At 39.1% G+C, this 21,334-nt stretch overlaps 1 protein-coding gene across 4 annotated transcripts in view; it reads right to left on the bottom strand.

Annotated features, from left to right (window-relative positions):
• The window catches only part of OTOG (otogelin), a 170,392-nt gene that overhangs the window by 84,722 nt on the left and 64,336 nt on the right, over positions 1-21,334 (bottom strand). For all 4 annotated transcript variants that reach the window (XR_012159331.1, XM_073347364.1, XM_073347366.1 and 1 more), the window contains 3 exons: positions 20,280-20,433; positions 3,138-3,245; positions 1,387-1,525 (listed from right to left, as the gene is read on the bottom strand). Coding sequence is in view for 3 of the 4 variants with exons in the window: in XM_073347364.1 (XP_073203465.1) it covers positions 1,387-1,525; positions 3,138-3,245; positions 20,280-20,433 (401 nt within the window). In the remaining variant the exon portion in view is untranslated. The remainder of the gene's footprint in view (positions 1-1,386; positions 1,526-3,137; positions 3,246-20,279; positions 20,434-21,334) is intronic.

The raw sequence follows: 21,334 nt of genomic DNA on the forward strand, positions 1-21,334 counted from the left end.
CTGAGAGTCCTCTCCTGATATAGAACTCTCTGAGTTCTTGAACTCTGTAGTTTGAATTGGATAAGAACCTATAAATCTCCTGGTCGAATGCAATCAGTGGCGAGCCATAGCAACTAACCCATCAAATTCAGGTCAATATCTGTCATACACAAAGGAATATGGGTTTACCTCAATTTACATATTAGCAGTAAACAAAGCCATCAAGCTAAACCAGCAGGAGTTATCTAGAGTCTGAACTCAAGAGACAGAGAATTAACATGGCTCCTGCACCCCAGAGAGACACAGGAGACTGAATCCCCAGGAGGCTTTCCTGACTTGTAAGGCAAAGACAATTCCTTTGGTAATATAAGGGACAGAGAGAGACTCCATCTTTATCCTTCACTGTAAGGAAACAAAGGAACCAAGCAATTTGATCTCTGTGATGGGTCCTGGCCAGGTCAGCCAGTGCAGAACTGGAAGGGAGGCTGTGGGTGAGAGAAATCATTTTGAACAAAGACCGGATCTTGCTAGATTATGTTTTAGACTTTTAGATGTGTGTTTTTCACTTTTATGTGCTTGTAAACACTTTTATGTGCTTGTGTCTCTACCTTTATCTCTTTTACTTGGTATCACTTAAGCCATGCTCCTTTGTGAACAAACTCATTTGACTTAATTATAAATCAATGATGCTGCATAAATTCAGTAAAGCGTGTCCTTCTAGTAAGCTGACAAGTTGGAATGTTACACTAATACATTTTCTGTGAGGTTCTAGTGAGAAGGACTGGTCCCTGCAGTAGGATGATTTTGGGGCAAATTCAGGGCTAGAAGGGTACTAAGGTCAGTCTTCAAGAAGTAACCAAGTTGGGCAAAGCCAGGTTGAGGCTCGTGGGTTGTTGGTAGGCTGTTGGGGTAAGAGTTTACCAAAGCTGTAAAGCCACAAGATACCCAGGATTATAAGACAGATGTTGACTGAACCCCTTACTGGCGTGGGTGAACCTCAAACCATTCTAACTAATTCATGGTCCAAAGTTTTAGCAGCAACAAAGTTCATAAAGTGACAGGTGAAACATCAACATAATGTACAGTTAAGCAAGAGTTGGAATGGAAGCTGAATGCATATCACAGAAACTTGGAGATCCTCAGGCCCCATCTGCTTTCATTTGTTTCCATAGATGTGTACATTTTGTCTTTTTCCTGCTGGTATGTTTTGTTCAACATTAATGCAAATAATTTTTATGTGTTATACGCTATAATGTTAATCATACAAATGAAACAATAATGTGATATTAAATAAAGTGAAGATTTTTGAAAAAGTAGCAAAAAAATCTTTACAAGACTTGCAAGTTGCAGATATTTCCCCTATTTAATTTTTTATCTGGATTTGGGGAGACTTTAAAAAAAATTCACCTTAATTAGATGAACCTTACAATCTCCAATGAAGTCAAATGTGAGTCCATCAAATGTCCTGTAATGCCGATCCCCATATGCAGTACACATTGATGGGCAGGGATGGAAGATGCATTGAAATGACCCATGCTGGCAGATACTGAAAAAGTATGATCAATAGTGTAATATCAAGTGTAGAAACTGACAAATAATCGCAGTTATTTTACTGATCATTTTTCAAAGATTAGAAATATTAATAAAAAAGCAAAACCAGTAAAAATATAGTTCTAAAAAGTGTTAGGAGTGTTAGGAGTGCGGATAGATTGCAGACTGAAATGTTATATAGTAATGTTATATAGTAATGATATCAATAAAACCCACCCTGAAAAAAAAATTACATGTTGAATTGATACAGTTTGAACTGTACAGTGTTTCCACTGAACTGTACGTTGAATCTGTAGGTTCCATAATGTATCAGACACTGGCATTTCTTATATTGAACCAGTAAAAAGAAAATGGCCTCACTATCAATTTAATATGTTACATAGTAGTTCACATCAACAAAAAATCAAATACATGTAACAAGGAATAGCTTGTATACAATATAGTTGTTTGAACAGAGCCTGAATCTTGGAATCAGCTAGTGACACATTTGTAGTCAGTCCAGTTCCAGCAGTCCTTACTCCATCCTTAATTTAAGGGAGTTTTGCATGATAGAAAAAATTGAGATTTGCCTAAGCGATTTAGGCCCACATCCTCAAAGATGCCTAACTAAAGATAGGCACCTAAGTATATTTAATTATGTGAGCCTTAGAACCTAAATTCCATTTTCAAAGCTGACTTAAGCATTTAGAAGGCTTTCAATGAGACTTAGGAGCTAGAATCCCCAAGTCTCTTTTGAAAATGGAACTTGGGCACTTTGGGAAATTTTTCCCAAAAAAAGACCTTCAGGACTCAGCCCCTTGATATAATTGTAGCATAGCAACAACAGTTAAACTAAATATAGTATGTTATATATTTTCTTTTTCTTAATATGTATCCATGCCACATGTAATATATTTAATTTGAAAATGAATAACTCTGATATACCTGTTGATTAAATGAATGGAAGTCTCATTTCATGAATAAACTATGGGATGGATTAATCCTGTGAAATATCTGATACAATAGATAGTACTGTATATGGTGACTAATCATATTGAATTATACTGATTCATATATTATGAACTGAAGGAGTAGAAGTGAATGGTTTTAACAGGAGAAGCAATTGTCAGGAAGGCAGAAGTGGGTGCAAATGGAAGCAGGCTCCAATTCTTGTTAGTTGCAGTACAGTCTCCCTTTCTGACCCCTTGGCATGTAACTTATACCAATATATACCCATTTAGGCTGTCTTACCAACGTGCAACTTACCCTGCCATTTACCTCACCTCTCAATTTGGCCCTATGTGTTTGCATTTTATACCTTGGGATACTGATAGTCAAGATTATGATTCTTCTAACTCCTGCCTATAATGCGACTCCCTTTTTCCAAATAATATGCTGTTATTCAGTCACTTGGGAGTCTCTTGTGATAATGTTCCAGTTCTAAAAAACAGTTCTATTTTTAACATTTATTTGAAACAAATGTAAAAATAAAATTACTGGAGATGAAATGCTAGAAACTGGTTTGAAAAATATAATCAAGAACAGTAAAGCAAAACAGAAAAATAACTAATCATCAGATAAGGGAGGTTCTAACGTGAGATTAAACAACCAGATAGCTTTCTGCTTACCAGGTATGACAGGAAGAAATGACTCTGTCACCTGGGAAGTACTCCTTTCCTTTCCATGAACATGGGCATTCATCTGGCTCAAAGCATGCATCACCATGTTTAACAAGGCTGTCAGAAAACATCAAGTATGCATTAAATGCAAATATATTTTTCAGATCTATACATTTATAAATCTTTTCACTGCTCTTTTAAATAATTTGTAATGAACTCCACAACATTTTTCTTTAAAAAGCAGCAGCAGAAGCAGAATTTTAAATCCTTTTGGGAACTCAAAAATACATTTTTTGATCCTAATACAAGTTTTTACCTTTGTAACTTGTGTTTGACTAAAGCATATCTTCCAGAAAAGCATCCAGTCTTGTTTTGAAGACATCAGGAGATGGGGAATCCACCACTTCCTTTGGCAGTTTGTTCCCATGGTTAAAACCCTCACTATTAAAAAATTGTCCCTTATTTCTAACTTGAATTTGATCCCCTGGTTCTTATTTCTTTTTTTTGCTAGATTAAAGAGCTCTTTGATACCCAGTATTTTCTCCTCACACGTGCTTAACCTTCTGCACTGTGAGTGGCCCCATTGCCTTCAAAGGGACTACTCACAAGAGTAAAATTAATCACATGCATGCATATTTACAGAATCAGGTCTTACGTTTCTTACTCATGATTATAAAGGTAGTAACTGATGGAATAGATAAAAAATTGGAACTTCAAGAAGCGTACGGGAAAATGTCTGGGGATTCTAACAACAAAGGAAGAAAGGGAGAATTCTTGTTCACCAACACAAAATATAGCAACAAATACAAAATTTAAAATAAAACCCTGAAACCAACATACCAGGGATAAATAAATGGAAACAGTAAAGATGGACTTAATACATGGAATTATTTAAATTTACACAAATACTGGGAAAATACACAGTAAATGATAAATGAACTATTAGAACAGAGTAACAATTCTCCAATGAATCAAACATAAGTTATGTGTAAATTTTTTTCTTGTACAATTTGATGTACCATTGGTGATGGGAATTCAAAAAGGTCCCAAAGACACATTAATGGATTTCAGAAGTTTCAGTTGCCACCAGTGAAAAAGATTTATAGAATGAGAAATGAGAATTTTTTTAAAAACATGAATCCTTAGTTATATACAATAGTAGGAAGTAGACCCTTCCTTGTAATCCTTATGACTCCAGATTGCACTGAGTTCCACTAGTACAAACCCCTATTCCTTTGCAGAAATTGTGGAGAAAAACATGCTAATTGGATAGAAAAGGGGAGAGGGATCCCTTGAAGGCCCCATAAGATCTAAAATTATCTTAATTTTTTTTTTTAAAGGAGAGTTTAGACATTTACTGGCTTTGGGCAAGAAATAATCATTTAAGTATTGCTGCCAGGCTGATGTTGGTTTCTTTGAAAAGTAAGTACTTTTTAAGAATAAAAGTTCTTCTCTGCTACATGCATGCAGAGAATTTCCCTGAGAAAATCCATTAGACTAGTCCAATTTACTCAGAAAAGTCATATCTGTTGCTCACCATTGTAATATATGTGTGCTAGATTATCTGAGTCAGGGGAGCAGCTCATCATTGACAGTCATATCCTGGACAAACTGGTTGGTGCCACCATTTTATTCTCTGCAGGAACGCAGAGGAAAAATTAAATTATTGCATTAAATGCATTCATCGCAGCACTTGTTCTTTGTGTATACTGGATGAATTAGCGTTTTGTAAACCAAGTTCTGTGACTATAACCTAGACCGCAATTCAGTATGATTTAAAACAAAAAACAACAAGAACTTCTCCACTCTGGGGCTCTTTTACTGGGAACACAGTAACAACATCAGGAAAACAAGAAATCACTAAACTGAAAGACTGTAATTTTCTTTAGAGCATTTGAAATGTCCTTTGTAAGTTATACCCATTTCAAGTTTTCTGTCGCTTATTGGACAGTTTAACTACAAGACCAAAATTCCCACTGGTTTAAGCTACAAACTGAATAGGCCACATTCAGAGACAAAGAGAATCACATTGACAAGCTAAGACCAAATGCAAGTTCCATCTCTGTAATATTACACTGGATAAAATAAGTGATAACAGCTCTCTCTCTTGTAAAGCCAAAGAACTAGGTTGATTTCAACAATCTAAGAATTCATAACAATATGCTATCTAGAGATGCCCAGAACTCTCCCTTTTCTTCTGAAGTATCAGGCATTATTTCTAACACCTATTTATGTGCAACCTAAAGATCAGTGCTAAGGGTATAGCTTCCTACAAACTCAACTTGTACTGAATCAAATTCACTGCCACCCTACTAGGCTCCTGCGTTCATTTAAATAATGTCCATGGGGGTGGAGGGGAGAATTATTAGAAGCAAAAATGGCATTTTTGAGTGAACAAAAGCCTAAGGGATAAATGCTTCTCACTTTTGCCAAGCTCAAGTACCTGAGCTTGAGAAGTAAAGAATCATCTCCACAGGCTGCACCAGCAAAAGAGTCACTCCATGGTCACTACTGCAGTGTTGGCCTTCTGTAGGCTCAGTGCATGGTGCACTCGCTTCCCTCCTTTATGCAAAGTCATATGGCCAGTGAAATACCCTGGCCCCACCCACAAACCTGCCTCTGGGGTTTCTCTCACCCCCTCTGCAAACTCCTCAGATTTTGCCTGCAATGATCCACTCATGATGCAAGGGTATCAGGAAGGAGGGAAACTGCAAATACCAGCTATTGTGAGTGTACACCAATGCCATGAACAACATCCCTACTAGCTGACAGGGGAAAAAGAGGTACAACAAAACTGATGTACCCTGTGCTTATTATTAGCATTACTGTAGGACCTAGTGGCCCCATTGTAGAGGATTCACTTGCTGGCCTAGTGGAGTTAATTTGTTCCCGGAGAATGTTCCTGCTTGCGGAATTATGCTATTGTAACATTAATTAATTGTCAGGGCACTTTAGAACTCTTGAATAGTCAACTTTTTATAATTGGTTGACAGGGCTGCCAAGTGTCAGGCATCTTCTGCAACCCTCCCATTTTGTATCTGTAATGGGGAGACTCACCTCTTGAGTGCCTCCTAGCCGCTGGGTGTGGTACCACAGTCCTTTTTACAACCCTGGAGCCCCCTGTGGGCTACTATCCAACTTTGGTGGGTTTTGAGAGTCCTCCATAGTCCATGGCATGTCATAATTACTATGCAATTATCAGATAGTTGAAGCTCTTTACCATCTCCAGTGTGGTTAACAGAACGGAGATTTCACCACAAAGAAACTTTTCTAACGTGGCCTCCTGACCTCCTGGAGAGGAGCCTCCTGGGATAACATCCTTCAGAGTTAAGGATATATTTATTGAGGTTCAGACCCCTTTCAGGGTTACCAAAAACCAGGGATTGCGCCGTTTTGCCCACAGCTTTTAGTATCTGACTTGGCAACATCCACTTCTTGTTCTTTTTGTGCCCATGCTATTTTATGAATGGCATTCAGTAGGTTAGGAAGATAAAAATTATCCTTTTTCCTTTGGTAGAGCTCTTCTTTTTAGCAGAGGGTGGGTTGTGGCTTTTCCTTGCAGCTTTGTTGTGATTCCATATCACTGGACCTAGGGCAGGGCAGCTCTGAATTTCATCAGCTTGTGGTCCCTGCTGGCTCAATCCATCTTTATGCTGCAATGATTGCACTCTGCAGGGTTCTAAGCCTTTTTTCAGGATGGCTATTTCAGCCTTCCCAGGTCTTTAACTTTAGCCACGCTGGACTTCAGCCCCAGCTGGACCTTAAGCAAGTTCTGAAGCTTAGTCAGGTCCTTCTGCAGCAACAAACATTGCTGTTCCACGTGTCTTTTTCAGTTCTGAGATGGGCCAGGTCCTGTTCCTGCAGTATAGCTTGGGCTAGGATCTGCTCCCTTGAGGAGTGCTTTATTTGTGTTTTTGCAAGGCCTTAACCTTTTGGACCTCTAGCATGTGCATTTGTGCCATTCCCTCTTTGACCCTATCCACTGCCACAACCTTATCTTCTACCTTTTTCTATTCCAGTAGGAGTTGGGTTTGTTGGGTGGCGATAAAAGTTACTACAAGTACTGCAGTAGAAGACACAAACACCGTAATGGTGGCTGTCAATACTAAATCCTTCACTGGATGGTGAATCCACATCCTTACACCATCTTCCTGGTGCTTGAATCCTTACTCCATTCTTCTGCAGGGATTCAAGCTTCCTGGTTAGCGGTCACTATGCTTTATATTTCAATGTCCATGCTTTTGCGCTCTTCACACCTCTCTGCCCTTTCCTGGACGATCAACCTCAGTTCTCTCAGTTCCTCCATTTGTTCCAGGAGGTGGTTGTTGGCTCAGACAGATTGATCCCACTATCCTATGAGCATCTTCTTGCTCTGCTAGTGTGCTTCAAATTTACACCTCAGCTTGCTGTGCACTAACTTTTCATCCAGACAAGCCCTCAGAAAGTTAGTGACTGTTCAGGAGTGTTTCTTGTGTGGAAATTGTGTTGATTAAATACACTGAGCTAAATTTTGTCTTTACACACCAGCCACAGTATTGCCTTTGTGTGAGTTGCATGTATGTAAACTGAGGGCAGAATTCAGCCCAGAGTTTAGTCAGAGTCAGTATTTCAGTGAGTGTAAGGTCTGTGTGAGAGAAAAAACAGAAAGAACTCTGTCATTCATGTCTGACAGAGAGGATAATATTAGATTTTCCTGAGCTGTGGTTGTCTGAACTTCCTGTTCACATACAATTAATCAAAAAATGAATCATGCTTTTCTTTGTATGAATGTGTGTATATGTATATGTGCAAGATGAAATATTCTGAGTTTGTGTAGTTTTTAGCTGTAGCATAGCAGAATAACAAGTTATCTGCTAAATGACCAACCTTATTTTATGGTTGAAGTAGTTTTCAACAAGGAGGACAATTCAATCACAGTTAGCAGATCAGTAGATTCACCCATCTTTGCCAGGTAATAAATGGCAGCTGTTTTTTGGATTCAGATCAAATAGCTGCCTGCTTTGTACTTTGCACAATGTTAGCATGAGAACCATCTGAACTGTAATATGGATTAAAAAAAAGACATCCAGCCATGTGTTGGCTTGACTGGCTTATGGTTCTTCAACTACACTCACAGAGGGGAAAAAAGTAAAATAATTGTAACTATAATAACTGTAAAATAAATTGGTTAGTCTCTAAGGTGCCACAAGTACTCCTTTTCTTTTTGCGAATACAGACTAACACGGCTGTTACTCTGAAACCTGTAATATCATAGATACATTTCCTGCTGTTAGTAATTACCTTCAACACAATGAAATGTGTCACTTCTGAAGTAAAATGAACTTTAAAAGATTGTAGAGGTGATATTGTTATGCTAGGGGCTGGGAGCAACCTCACTGAAGCTGGTGGGCATCAAAGCTATCTTCCATTCAGGTTAAATGAAGGAACATTTGGAGAGAGCTTCATTTAGAGAGAGCTGAAAAAATAGGCCATCCACAATATATGCTACATGTAAGGCCGCTCAAAAATCAAACTGTGTGGGTAGAAGTGTTTCACTGCATGCTGAATGTAAATTTTGAGCTAGAGGGTTGATTTGATTGCAGCTGTGTGTCTGTGTGTGAGAGAAAAGGGGCAGATGCACCACAGAAGCATACAGAGAAGGCAGGAGAAAGCCAAGGACTGCCAGAGAACAGCTTGTAGCATGATCCTGAGAAAAAGCTGAGAGTTTTCCCCTAAATTTGGCTGGAAAGACACTTGGAACTGTGAGCAGAGAAACTGCCTCCTGCTGTGTCCAGGAAACAGGACAGTTTCTTTGTAAATGAAACAGGACTGAACCAACGAAATAACTGACTGTGTCATCAGTTTCTCCTCCTCATGGAAATAACTTGCTAGATCCTGAATTTTGGCTAAATGCTAGGGTCAAAAGAGGTAACAATAATATCAAGCACTGTAGTGGTGGACATTAAAAAGTCAACATTTACAATCAGTTGTCAATCAGTAACACAGATATAATATGTTCCTATGCTCACAATGGGAAAGAAATGTGGCTTCTCAAATTCTGTGTGATAAGTGTTGGCAAATGTTGACTTAAATGGTGATCACTGTAATAAGCATTTAAAAAGTGTAACCTGAAAATGCAAACAATGTATTTCGAAGTCTCAAAATGTCATTAGAACAGGATACAATGTAATGGTAAGTCTATCTCTGATATACTGCAAGCATTTTCTGGAATTCATTAGCACCACTAGTGGGAAAGAGGTGCTTAGAAAATAAACAGACCTGGCATTTTGGGGAGATCCAGAAGCACTGCAGCATGTTAGAGAACAGCAAATAAACACAGCAAATTGTATGAGAAACAAAAGTATTTACTTTTGCTTCTTTATATATAGCACTAGAGGCACATTCAGTCTTGAGGAAACAAAACAAAGTCTCCTTACGTCCCCTTCCTTGTCTCAATAGCGTACTATCCCTTCAGTCATCCTATAACAATACTTTTGAAAAACTGAAGTCAACACCAGCAAACAGCACTTCACCAGTATGAATATCAGATCTGGAAGCACCCAACCGGAGGTGTTACTTCAACAGATGTTGATTCTGCATAGGGTGACCTGATGTCCCGATTTTATAGGGACAGTCCCGATTTCTGGGACTTTTTCTTATATAGGCATCTATTACCCCCCCCCCAACCTCTGTCCAAATTTGTCACACTTGCTATCCGGTCACCCTAATTCAGCATATGTAATAGTATAATGCCTTCATGGGCAGGTAGTGGGGTACAGAGCCAAACACGCCTCCAACACTTAGTCAGACAGGTATCCGCTTTTCCTGAGGAATTCAAGTATTTATGAGTGGCCACCCCACATCTCTGTTTAACCTAAAAGAACAATGAGGGGGGAAAGATTAATAAGGGTGAATCATCTGGGAGTTTTGGAATACCCGTTAACAAAGAGGTAGAGTGCATATTGTTTTTAGTTTTTTCACATTAAGAATGTAAAATTAAATGCTCTTTCCTTAAATCCTGTGTAAATAAAAAACATGAACAAGACATTTGGAAAAGAAGATATTTTGACATGTATCAATATGACAGGACTTACAACTGAGCTTTGAGGATTTATATCTTGTGCCTGGCGCAATGGATATGATCACCATGACACCACTCAAAAGTATATTTGTCATAAAAGGTGGCTTTATAAAATATTGGAGAGAAAATTACATTCCTCCTACATTGTTAAATTTATCTGGCCATAGACAGGTATTTTTAAAATTACATTAAATGCATTGTTTACTTTGTGCAAATTAAAAAGTGATGATTTTTCTTTTTTAAAAACCTTCCCGGAATTCATTTAAGCTTCTTACATGTTATTTGATCTGGTATGCCACCTGTTTATTACAAAAATACAATAAGAAGCAATTTCTCATTTTTGGTGGTGGGAGGAAAGCAGGCACAATATTTCTGGATGGATTACAGCATCTCATTAAACTTGGAATGCTGCAATTTTCAGTTTACTTAATATCATCTTTTTCATGGTTCTAATTTATAAGAGCAAGCCTAAGCCTAAGGAAAAAATGCCCCAATTGGTCAACTTTGCCCAATGTTAGCCATATATACAAGAAAGAGTGTTCTCAGGGACCGTTTTTAAATAATCTCCTTCCAAAGGTGCAAAGCAGCTATAGTAGAAAGCATTTAATGAACTGTGTTCTAGTCTAGACTGGAAAAAGAAAAACAACCCCCTCACTACTGTTTAATAGATGAAAAAGTATGATCTGGAAACACTAATGTCAAAGCATAGTACCATGAAACTACATATCTTATTGATTTTCTGACTTGGTGCACCGCAAGTCAGAAATAATTGTTTGGGGATTTATACTACCCGGAAAAATATATTCCAAGTCTGCTTCTTGTACTGTGCAAGTGCCAAGCATGGTCACCTGCATTAAGGCTGGTTTTAACCAACATTTGACTAAATCATGTTGTGGATTATTCCTTGAGGACATGCTTGAATGGCCATTGGGCACGGTTTTTATCTCTTTTACACTGGTGTGAAGCTGATGGGCATAACAGCTACTTTCCATTTAGGTTAAATGAGGGAACATAAAATACCCCTTCATTTAGAGAGAGCTGAAAAAATTGGCCACCCAAAACACAGGCTACATGTAAGGCTATCTTATAAATATAAATCTGGAGCAAATCTGTGTAAGTCAAGTACAGGTAAAAGGTGTGACAGCCAATCCTATGGCCTGTCAGGACACGGTTGCTGCAGCCAATGTGGTCAGGGCCTTTAAAGGGGGAAATGTCATCACAGGCAGACTGAGATTTTTAACTGTATATAGTGACACAATTTATCCAGAATATTCAGGTGTTATATCAAGTAATAGTATGTCCAGGACACAAAAATGAGACAGATTCTAGAATCAGATGTTTCACCTTCCTTTACTGATATAGAATCCCAGCCTCCTTTCCAGGACCCTTTTGTAGTGTCTCACTCAGAGAGGTCACTCCTACTAATTCTTCCAGATAAATTTTAGTAACATAGTAGACCTCTAGATGGTCAGCAAATAGCGCAGAACTAAGAAAGAGCCAATTCCATATCATTCGATTGGTATCACTGAAGTCCTATGGGAAAGGGATGAGTGGCAGGACTACAGGGTGGTAGTTGTGAAGAAGCAATACTACAATGATGCGCACCTTTGTATAAACATAGATCACAATTTTCTTCCAACTTCCAAGACCAAGGGCTGAGGTTTTTCACTTGCATTGCTTAGTTGTGAGATGGTAGATGATGATCCCATCAGGACCCATTGATAACACAATCACTAGTAGCAGCAGTTGTGTGACAGTTCATTTTTTTAAAAAAGATTGATGCCAAGATTAGTAACATGGAGAAATAAGGGATGGAATATCATTACAATGGAAAAAATCACAGCTAACTTTATACAAGGATCAAGCAGATTTCATGATGTGTGGTTATCATTTTTGGAGCTTGTACAAAATACATACACAGATAACGATGAGGCTGATCAAACACAAATGGATGTTGTAAAGGTGACAAATATTCAGCAGAAGCTGAGCAGAGCAAATGATTCCCATATGAAGGGACATATATAGCAGCTGATTATGACTTAAATGATGTAGAGATGGAAAAATATCAGAAGGGACACACTTCTGGAAGATCTAATAAATAGGTACAACCAAGCAAAGAAGATGGAGTGATATTATGGACAATGCATTCTACAAACTATTGACTACACCTTCTCAATTGTGTTTGTGCATTGTCATCAGAAGGCCTGAGGTCCTCTTGATTCTTTTCAGGTTAAATACAATGAAATTAGTATGCAAGGTATATGGAAATTGTTTTATGGCTCTGGATAAGATTCACATGGAAATGTGAATTTGCTAGATTAATGTTATTAAGAATAAACACCTGTATAATGTAGATTATTAGATTTTCCCAGTTCATCTGTATTAATAATGATAAAGTTAAAATAACTTTTTAAAAAAATAGATGACCCTGTTATTCCTGCTCCTTGTTAATCTTTCCAATATGAAGTACTAGAAAATGGATAGTCAAAAAGGAACATACAGTGAGAATATCCTGATAGTCAATTCTCTGTCCTGGAAGACATGAGCACATGCTTATTTAAAATACTGAACTACCTACAAAGCGTTCCACAAAGCTCACCTGTAAGGAAGAGTGAAAGCTCTCTTTATAAAGGAATACATACCTATTTGTCTTCTTTTCATAGCATTAGAAGGTATCAGAAAACACAGCTGAGAGAATATCTTGGCTGTTCCCAGCTTTCATCTTGTTCAGTTTATAATAGTGGAGGTATGTTTGTCCTCTATTTAAATCTTTAAGTGCTGACAGCATCTGACATATTTAGTCAAGAATAAAACATTGAGAAGAAATATTTAATTGGCACAGGTATCTGGAATACCCAAGTCAAATGATTTGGGGTATGCAGCTTATCCATAAATCATCTACCCAATACTGCTTGGAACATGCATAAAATCCTGTTGGCTATACTGCACAGGTATATGGCAAAGTCATTCAGGTTTAGTGGAGAGGTTAGAAATTTCATGAGGTAGAGAAATTATGATCATGCCTCCTAATGAGTTTGGATCTACAGTCCCAAGTAAAATAACAGTGCTTCCTCTGACATGTTTACATGTTCAAACCAAACCAAACAAAAACAAAAAAAATCCCACACACTAAACTTCCCTTTGCTTCATCCCAAGGCCCCTCTATTAAGATATGGAAAAGGAGCTTCTTGGAAAAAGTGGAGATTCTCTTCACCTGAAGCTGTTTTCATTATCTTCCCCTTATTGTACCAGTTAAATCTGCATGTTATACACCAAGGTGCATAAGACTGATCATGACCCCATAATTCAGTGATGTTCATCCTTTTTGACCTAAGGGCCAAACATGTTATTTCAAAAAGATCAAGGAGCTACAAATCAATATTTTGATGCATATTTTCTCTCGTGTTCCACTCTCTTGCGTTGCTTGAGCAGCACAAAAAGCAGAAAACATCTACAAGTCTATTGACAGGGATTCCCCCATGCTAAGGGAATCCTCAACAGCTGCAAAGGCAGAGTAGCCAGTTCCTCCGTTGCCCCACAGCTAACACTGGAGTGGGACATAGTGGGGGTGTGATGAGACATGCAAGGGATCAGGACAGGGGGCTGGAGCTCGCTGCATTGCTATTGCCATCTAGTGTATGGGTCCCACAACATTGTTTTCAGCTGGCACAACTTAGAGGAGTCCCCTCATTACTCTAATCTATGCTGTGTCAGGGAAGCAGGCAGCCATCATATTGTTGATTCTTGGCTTCTTCTCTGTTCTCCCTTCTCCCAGGCTGCCTTGGATAGCTGTGTGAGGGAGGGAAATCATCCTCTGTTAGATGCTTCCTTAGGCTTAGGCAGAGCCCTGGTGAGTCTCTATCTTGGCCCAATAGAGCACCAACAGCCAAGCAGGCAATGGACATGCCAGAGCTATTCATGAATTAAAGGGGAGGAGCATTTATGTAAAAATATGTACAACATGTTCAGAGAGAAACAGAATATATGCACTTGCACACAGAGCAAGGGGAAGCTTCCTTTCTGTTCCACAGATCTCTTATCAGTGATCTGGACTTCCCTTACATATTCTGTACATGGAGCTCCTATTTGCATGAGTGGAAATTCTGCCTGAGAAATGACTAAAGAATATACACAGTGTAGACTGGAAAGGAGACTTCTGCTCTTCTGAAGTCAGAATGCAGATATCCATACAGGTACTTTCTATTCAGTATTTTTAAGAAGGAATTGAGAATACTGAAGGAACACGCATCTCTCACTGAGAGAGGAGCAAAACTTACTGTAAAAGTAAAAATACAGTTTACCTTTAGTTAAGTCTGCTGTGTGCCATATGGGAAAATTAATAGGAAGATTAAACTATTGCTGTGTACAAAAAGCTGCTTTAGGGGAAAATGAAGGACTAAACTAGGTCAAGTTTCTATGCAAACTTTGGAATACAAAGGCTGTCTGTCTAAGAAAGGGGAAATAATTGCATGCAAAGCATGATGATGGCCTCTTTGTTGCATTAATATCATTAGCCAATTCCTGGGCATGCACACACACAAAAGTTGCCCTCTCATATTTTTTAAACTACTTAAAATAGGCACTGAAACTCCAGTTAATCCTCAGGTTTCATTCTGACAAAATCTGCTTATAAATAATTATTCATGCTTTAAGACCCATATCTCCTGCTCCCACTGAAGCTAAAGCCTTGATGCCAGAGGGAAAAAAGGGGAAGTTCTTTCAATAAACCAGATGATAACTTATCTAGTAGGCAACAGGAAGAATAGGTTTGAAGTCATAATAAATGAGAGCTTCCCTTTTCCAGTGATGATTATGGATCTGGCCCATCCAATGCCTGTTCAAGTCAACGGAAAGCTTGCAGTGGATCAGGGTCAAAACTGTATTATGTTAAACTGGGACACTTAGGAGCTGAGGAGTACAGAAACACACTATTGCTTTCTGCCTCTATGTTCTGATTAAAGATCATATAATACTGTTGGGTTATACTGACTTATATCTATTCTTTAGCAGACAATTGGAGTTTTAGTTTGAAGAATCACAACTAATTGTGTTATGAACAGGACATTATTTTCCCTCTTGTGACGGAGCGCGGATGTACAGAAATATTCAAATAATCAGAGAGAGAGAGAGAGAGAGAGGAGAAAATCTTGATGTTAAAAATTCTGAGAAGATATTCGATCGTGAAAACTATGGATGAAATATAAAAGAAGCGGGACCTTAGTTTGCCAGTGAAGCACAAGGTATGGCAACATTACATAGACTATATTCCTGGAACAATTTTCCTCCCCAAGTCATATTTTTAAAAATGGGGAGAGAAGTATTATTTCATATTGTCCTAACAGTACAAAATTTCATATTGTCCTAAGAGTAACTGATGTAAACTGACTGAGATACTGAAAATATAGGTACTTTATACTATCAGATATCGTAAACCACTCTCTTATTTTATATGCATCTTAGATTTCATGTTGTACTATTCGATCAAGAGCTCTAACAGAATACTCTGAGCACAACAAAGAAAGAATCCTAGAACAAGTGATGTGAAGTTCTTGCCTGTCTGCTAGGATCTAAAATTATTTTTAAATATATTTCCAACTCTTCACCTACTGCATCAAGAGAGTCTGTGTGTTAGATGTAGCCAAATTTAATGTTTTGGCCAATTGTATTAGTGAAAAAACTGGAAACAGCTTCAATCTACAATATACTTGCTTTAAATAATTCCAGAACTTTTTTATACTAGGAAAGCTGCACCACTTTACTAAGTCAACTAAAGAATATCAATCTAGTTAAACTGATACAAACTCCTAAAACAGACACATTTAAATTAATTTAACCCTTGTTTCAATCACATCAGTTTTTAACAGTAAATTACCAAATTAATCTAAACCAATTTAAGTGAAACCTCACAAAGATGATATCATGGTTTGAGCAGAAGTAAATGTATGTCTTGGATCGTAATAGACGAGCCTTAAGAAAAATCCCCTTCCTTTCTAAAGTGACTTCAATTATGAACATCATATGTATGTAATATATGATCATTTTAGAAGAATATGTAAAAGAAGCCTCAGACATGATTGGCATGCAAATTGTCAGCAAGCAAACAACCCTATATAATTTGCACATAATAAAGACATATCTCCAATAATTCAGTTTGTGTGTAGCAATGATTGTTACTGGGATTACTGTTCATAATCACAAACCATGATACTTGAGATCACACTACTATTTCATCTTTAAATTTCATATATTTTATTAATTTTGTAAAGCAATACCCACACAAACACACGTAGCAAACACAAATCACAACAAATAAATGCCAGTGGGTAGATGAATAATGGCTTTATGAAAGAAACCAAACAGATGCAAGAAATTTTAACGAACTAACTAAATCAATCTGGTGTCATGTAAAATTCTATATACGTACTGTGAGAACCATAACACAACTCTGTATTCACATAAAAGAAGAGATGAGTGATACTGAATCAATTAACAGATTACCTCCTTAATGGAAGGTATTTAATATATCTCCCTTATTTTTTCAACCTTGTGACATCTCCTTTCTTTTTGCATAGTAACTTTTTCATATTTAATGATGATGATACAAACTACATTCAGACAAAGTATGCAGGAGCTTTGGGAGAAATCCTACCAATTATTTAGCATTAACTTGGTCTGTCAATACAGTAAAGGCTGACATAATTACCGTTGTCAGACTGGTAATATGTATAGATTCACTTAGTTCCTGGACTGACACAATATTAATATGTCATAAGACATTAATTTAGTTGTAAATTAAAAAGACAATTTATACTGATTCCTCCTTGGTGTCAGAGCTCTTCCTTAATTTTTTTGTTCAATAATCCCCTTGTTTGAAGGCTTTGAATTTTGTTTTTTTTTTTCTTTTGTACATTTAAAAGATATATAATTCTCATCTATTTGCCTCCTTCGAGTTTTAACTGCACAGTGAGACTCAAGGTCTGTGTCACACATTTAACATTCATCTGCTCCCTCTACAAGGTCAGAAGAGGATGACTGATTTTTTACTAGTAATTACTCTAATTTATCCCCATGACATCTTGTCTCCTAACCTCTGCTCATTGCACTAAAGGAAACTCAATGTTCAGTGCATGGTTCAGGGTTCCAAAATGTCCCTACCAGTATGGAAAAAAATTACTCTGACCCCAAATGTAGCGATCAGTCTATATTTTGTACTTCTACTACTTCAGGGAAAGAATATTCCAAAAATTGATATTTCTCAGAAAAAAAAATAGTTCTAAATTTTGTGTATTTATCTTTAATTTTCAGGTGTGTGCATTTGTTCTCCTTATATTATTTAGGTAAACTAGATCTTCTCTGTATTCTATAAAATTAAGCTCATCTGGCTGTCATTGTATCTAAGACTGCATGTCTTTATACGGTCAGTAGGTCTTGTCTTAAATATATTGATAACTCATGTCTATAAATCTTTATTTTTTCATTTTTTATTTTTGACCAATATTTTTCTGCATCAACTTTAACTGCTTGAATTTTTGGACTTTAGGAAACAACTGTTATGAAAAAGCTAATCAGGATTTCTAATTCAGCACTCTTATTTAAAATGTGGGAGTATTAGAAGAAGGAATTATAACATAAAATCATTTTGGGGGCTGGATTCAGACCAACATTCAATTTCATAGTTCAGAACAAATGTTCTGACTCAGTTTATATAAAGTGTAATGCAAATTTAAGAATGTTACATCAGTACTTCTCCCCAAAAATAAGAATATTAGAAACACTACTTTATCTAATTCACAGAACAATATTCACTCTCCAGCTATCGTGGTCAACTCCGCTGGGCACCAGTAGAGATACTGGGCCAAATTTTCAAAAGTGGCCTATAATTTGGGATACCCAACTTTACATGCTACAGCTTAGTATTCAGAATTGGTGATCATCCACTGCTCCAAATGACTTCATCTGGAAATATTTCTACATCTAGGGGAATACACCTGGGGCAGAACACAACTGCATCAACCAATCACTTTTAAAGCAAGTATAAAGATTCTTCCTGAACTCCACAGAAAACAATATTCCAACTGAAGCTCATGACAACCACAATCTATTATATCGATCTAGTTTTCGTGTCTGATTCACTGAGGAAAGACAGCAGAATTAATGTCCTATCAGCTTTCATTTATGTTTACACTATGCGCCACTAAATCAAAGATGTTTCTCTGGCACAAAGAATGAAGGTAAAATCTCTCCTTAGCTTTTCTCCACCAAAAAAAAAAAGGCCTCAACATGCTTAATTGTTGATGAGTCAAAGTTATTCTCATTCATCAGAATATAGAGTTTTGGGGGCAGAGGTGAAAGTAAGCCGGTACTCCCTGGTACGGCATACCGGCAAGAGCCCGGGCGCTGTACCGGGGCGGATCGGCTTCCCCAGGCGGCAATTTAAAGGTCCTGGGGCTCCCAGCAGTGGCTAGAGCCCCGGGCCCTTTAAATTACCACCAGAGCCCTGATGCCAGAGCCCTGGTAAAGCGGCGGTAGGGCTCGGGTGGCGATTTAAAGGGCCCGGGGCTCCTGTCGCAGCTACCAACCCAGGCCCTTTAAATAGCCGCCGCAGTGGCAGCAGGGCTCCGGGGACGATTTAAAGAGTCAGGGCTCAGGCGGAGATTTAAAGGGTCCGGGGCTCCAGCTGCCGTTACCACCCCGGGCCCTTTAAATAGCCGCCGGAGCCCCACCACTGTTACCCCAGGGCTCCGGCAGGCTCCGGGGATGATTTAAAGGACCCGGAGCAGTAGTGGCAACTGGAGCCCCAGACCCTTTAAATCACCATCCGAGCCCTGTTGCTGGAGCCCCGGGGGTCCTGGTGGCAATTTAAAAGGCCCGGGGCTCCACTGCAATAGCTTGGGTGGTGATTTAAAGGGCCTGAGGCTCCCACTGCCACTACCCTCCGGAGCCCTTTAAATCGCCACCCGAGCCCCGCTGCTCGGAGCCCTGGGGGCTTCCAGCTGCCACTATATTTTCCACTGTATGCATCCGATGAAGTGAGCTGTAGCTCACGAAAGCTTATGCTCAAATAAATTGGTTAGTCTCTAAGGTGCCACAAGTATTCCTTTTCTTTTTACGGATACAGACGAATACAGCTGCTACTCTGAAACCTGGAAAAAAATACTGTGTGATTATGCATTTTTATTTTCGCCCCAACTAAGCCCCCCAAAACCTACTGTGGGGAAGGCAAAAAACAAACAAACAAACCACTTCACCTTGGCCAAAATCTTTCCCAGCTCCCCAGAAAAGGAGCAACCAGCACAGTGTCCACAGCAGATCCTGCCAAAACTCAGTATTCCACCATTTCCATGGGTGGGAGGGTGGCTGCTGCTCCTCTTAGTCCAAATAAAAAGAGAGCTTTTCCTGCACCAGTATGGGCCTGTGTAGTCGTGGTCTCCCTCTGCCGCCCCCGCCCCCCCCCCGCCCTGCCCCCTCTCCCCTCATCTTCCAGTCAGCTGGGGGAATGGATCAGCATCTCCAGACCTATCTGCAGCAGAAAGTCACTCCCTAGCTTTCTAGCCCTTAAAGAGGCGCACACCTTTCCTAACAAGCCAGACAATGGTCCCCACTGCTTAATGTGTGGTGAGGTCATTTCAGGTATAGACAAGCCCTAATTCCCATTGAAAGATGATGGAATTTGGGCTCCTAACTGCTAATCATGCCTCTGAAAATCTCCTCCTTTGTCTTTTATAACAGCTTTCCCTCGCACACCAATACACCATATTTGATGCCAAAACAGTTCAACACATTTGTTGGTGCAGTATCAGAAGAAGTCCTGGCTGTATTTGCGAACCCCTCTGGCCTCATCCTTATTATGAGGTATTAGAGATTTGACACCACCCGTCCATCTTAGGCCTCCAGAGGATCATGCCTTTTGTCTGGTGAGTCCTTAAGAACAGAACTTGCTCCCCCTTGACAACAAAAGTTCTCTAAGTAGTAACTGCTGTGTTTTTCACCACTATAAAAGCAACCCAAAGCAATAAGCTATTCAACTGTCACTACTGAGAGTACAGCCATCTTTGCAGGTGCAATGAAAGGCACGGGTACTTTGGACTTACCCTTGTGGACAAACACATCCTGAAAGACAAGGAAGATGTCCTGAGAAGGTGAGATTTAGCAGCTGATTCTCACAGGTTCTCTCTCTGCTAAACTCCATGTTAGCTTGTGGATTACTACAGTTAACATAAATCTGGCCCGCTGGGCAGTTGTGTACTGGAAAACAAAATATTGCGGACGTTCATCATTCCTGAAATTTCAGATTTGGTAGAAAGCTTTGAAAATTAATAAATGCTGATTTAAACCAGAGATTAATTTGACCAATCATGGGGGTGGGTTCATCTATAACTCCTGGTCAGACAATTAACCCCAAACAGACACTATGAATCTGATCCAGTTGGAAAAGAAGAAAAAAGATAAATGTATTCTAATGAACCTACTTGCTCATTACTGTGCACTGTTCCCTCCAAGTTTAACAACCAGCCCAGGGAAGGTTCCATAATCCCCCAAACACAGGAAAGGGCAGTACTACCTGGCTCAGGAGGGAGCCAGAGGCTGCATGTGAGCAGAAGCTGGGAGCTGGCTGTGGAGGGAATAGTGGATAGCAGGTAGCCTGAGAGCTGGATCTGAAGGACCTGACAGCTGGGCTGAGGTTCTCCTGTTGCTGGCAGGGGTCCAGTGGCAGTCAGAGCAAGAACACAGGGCTGTTGACTGCAGGCAAGTGATTGGTGCAGCCAGGTTACACAGCAGCCTTTTGCTTTGTATACCCCTAGACCGGCCTGTTCCTAGGCACTGGGTTGGGAACTGTTGGTTTTATCTCTTTTTTGTTTTAACCACTAAGGAAATCACACCGTGGGTATTTGCCTTGTTTATTCTGGCTGCCGTAGCAAAGGAATTCTCCATTATTTGAACTGTGCAAGTGTTTTGGGGAACTGAAGGATAGAGCCTGGAGAGCGTAGTGCTTGGAGCATCTACAGGGCTTGCTCTCAAACTCGGAGTGTGGTAGCAGACATCTAGGAGATTGCTGTACCCCCACACTACTTGCAGTGACACCCTGCAATGCAATCAGTAACCGTATTCATCAAAGAGTCAAGGACCCACAGTTTCAAAAAAACCT

This window comes from Lepidochelys kempii, chromosome 6 (genome assembly GCF_965140265.1).
Source record: "Lepidochelys kempii isolate rLepKem1 chromosome 6, rLepKem1.hap2, whole genome shotgun sequence".
Lineage (NCBI taxonomy): Eukaryota > Metazoa > Chordata > Testudines > Cheloniidae > Lepidochelys > Lepidochelys kempii.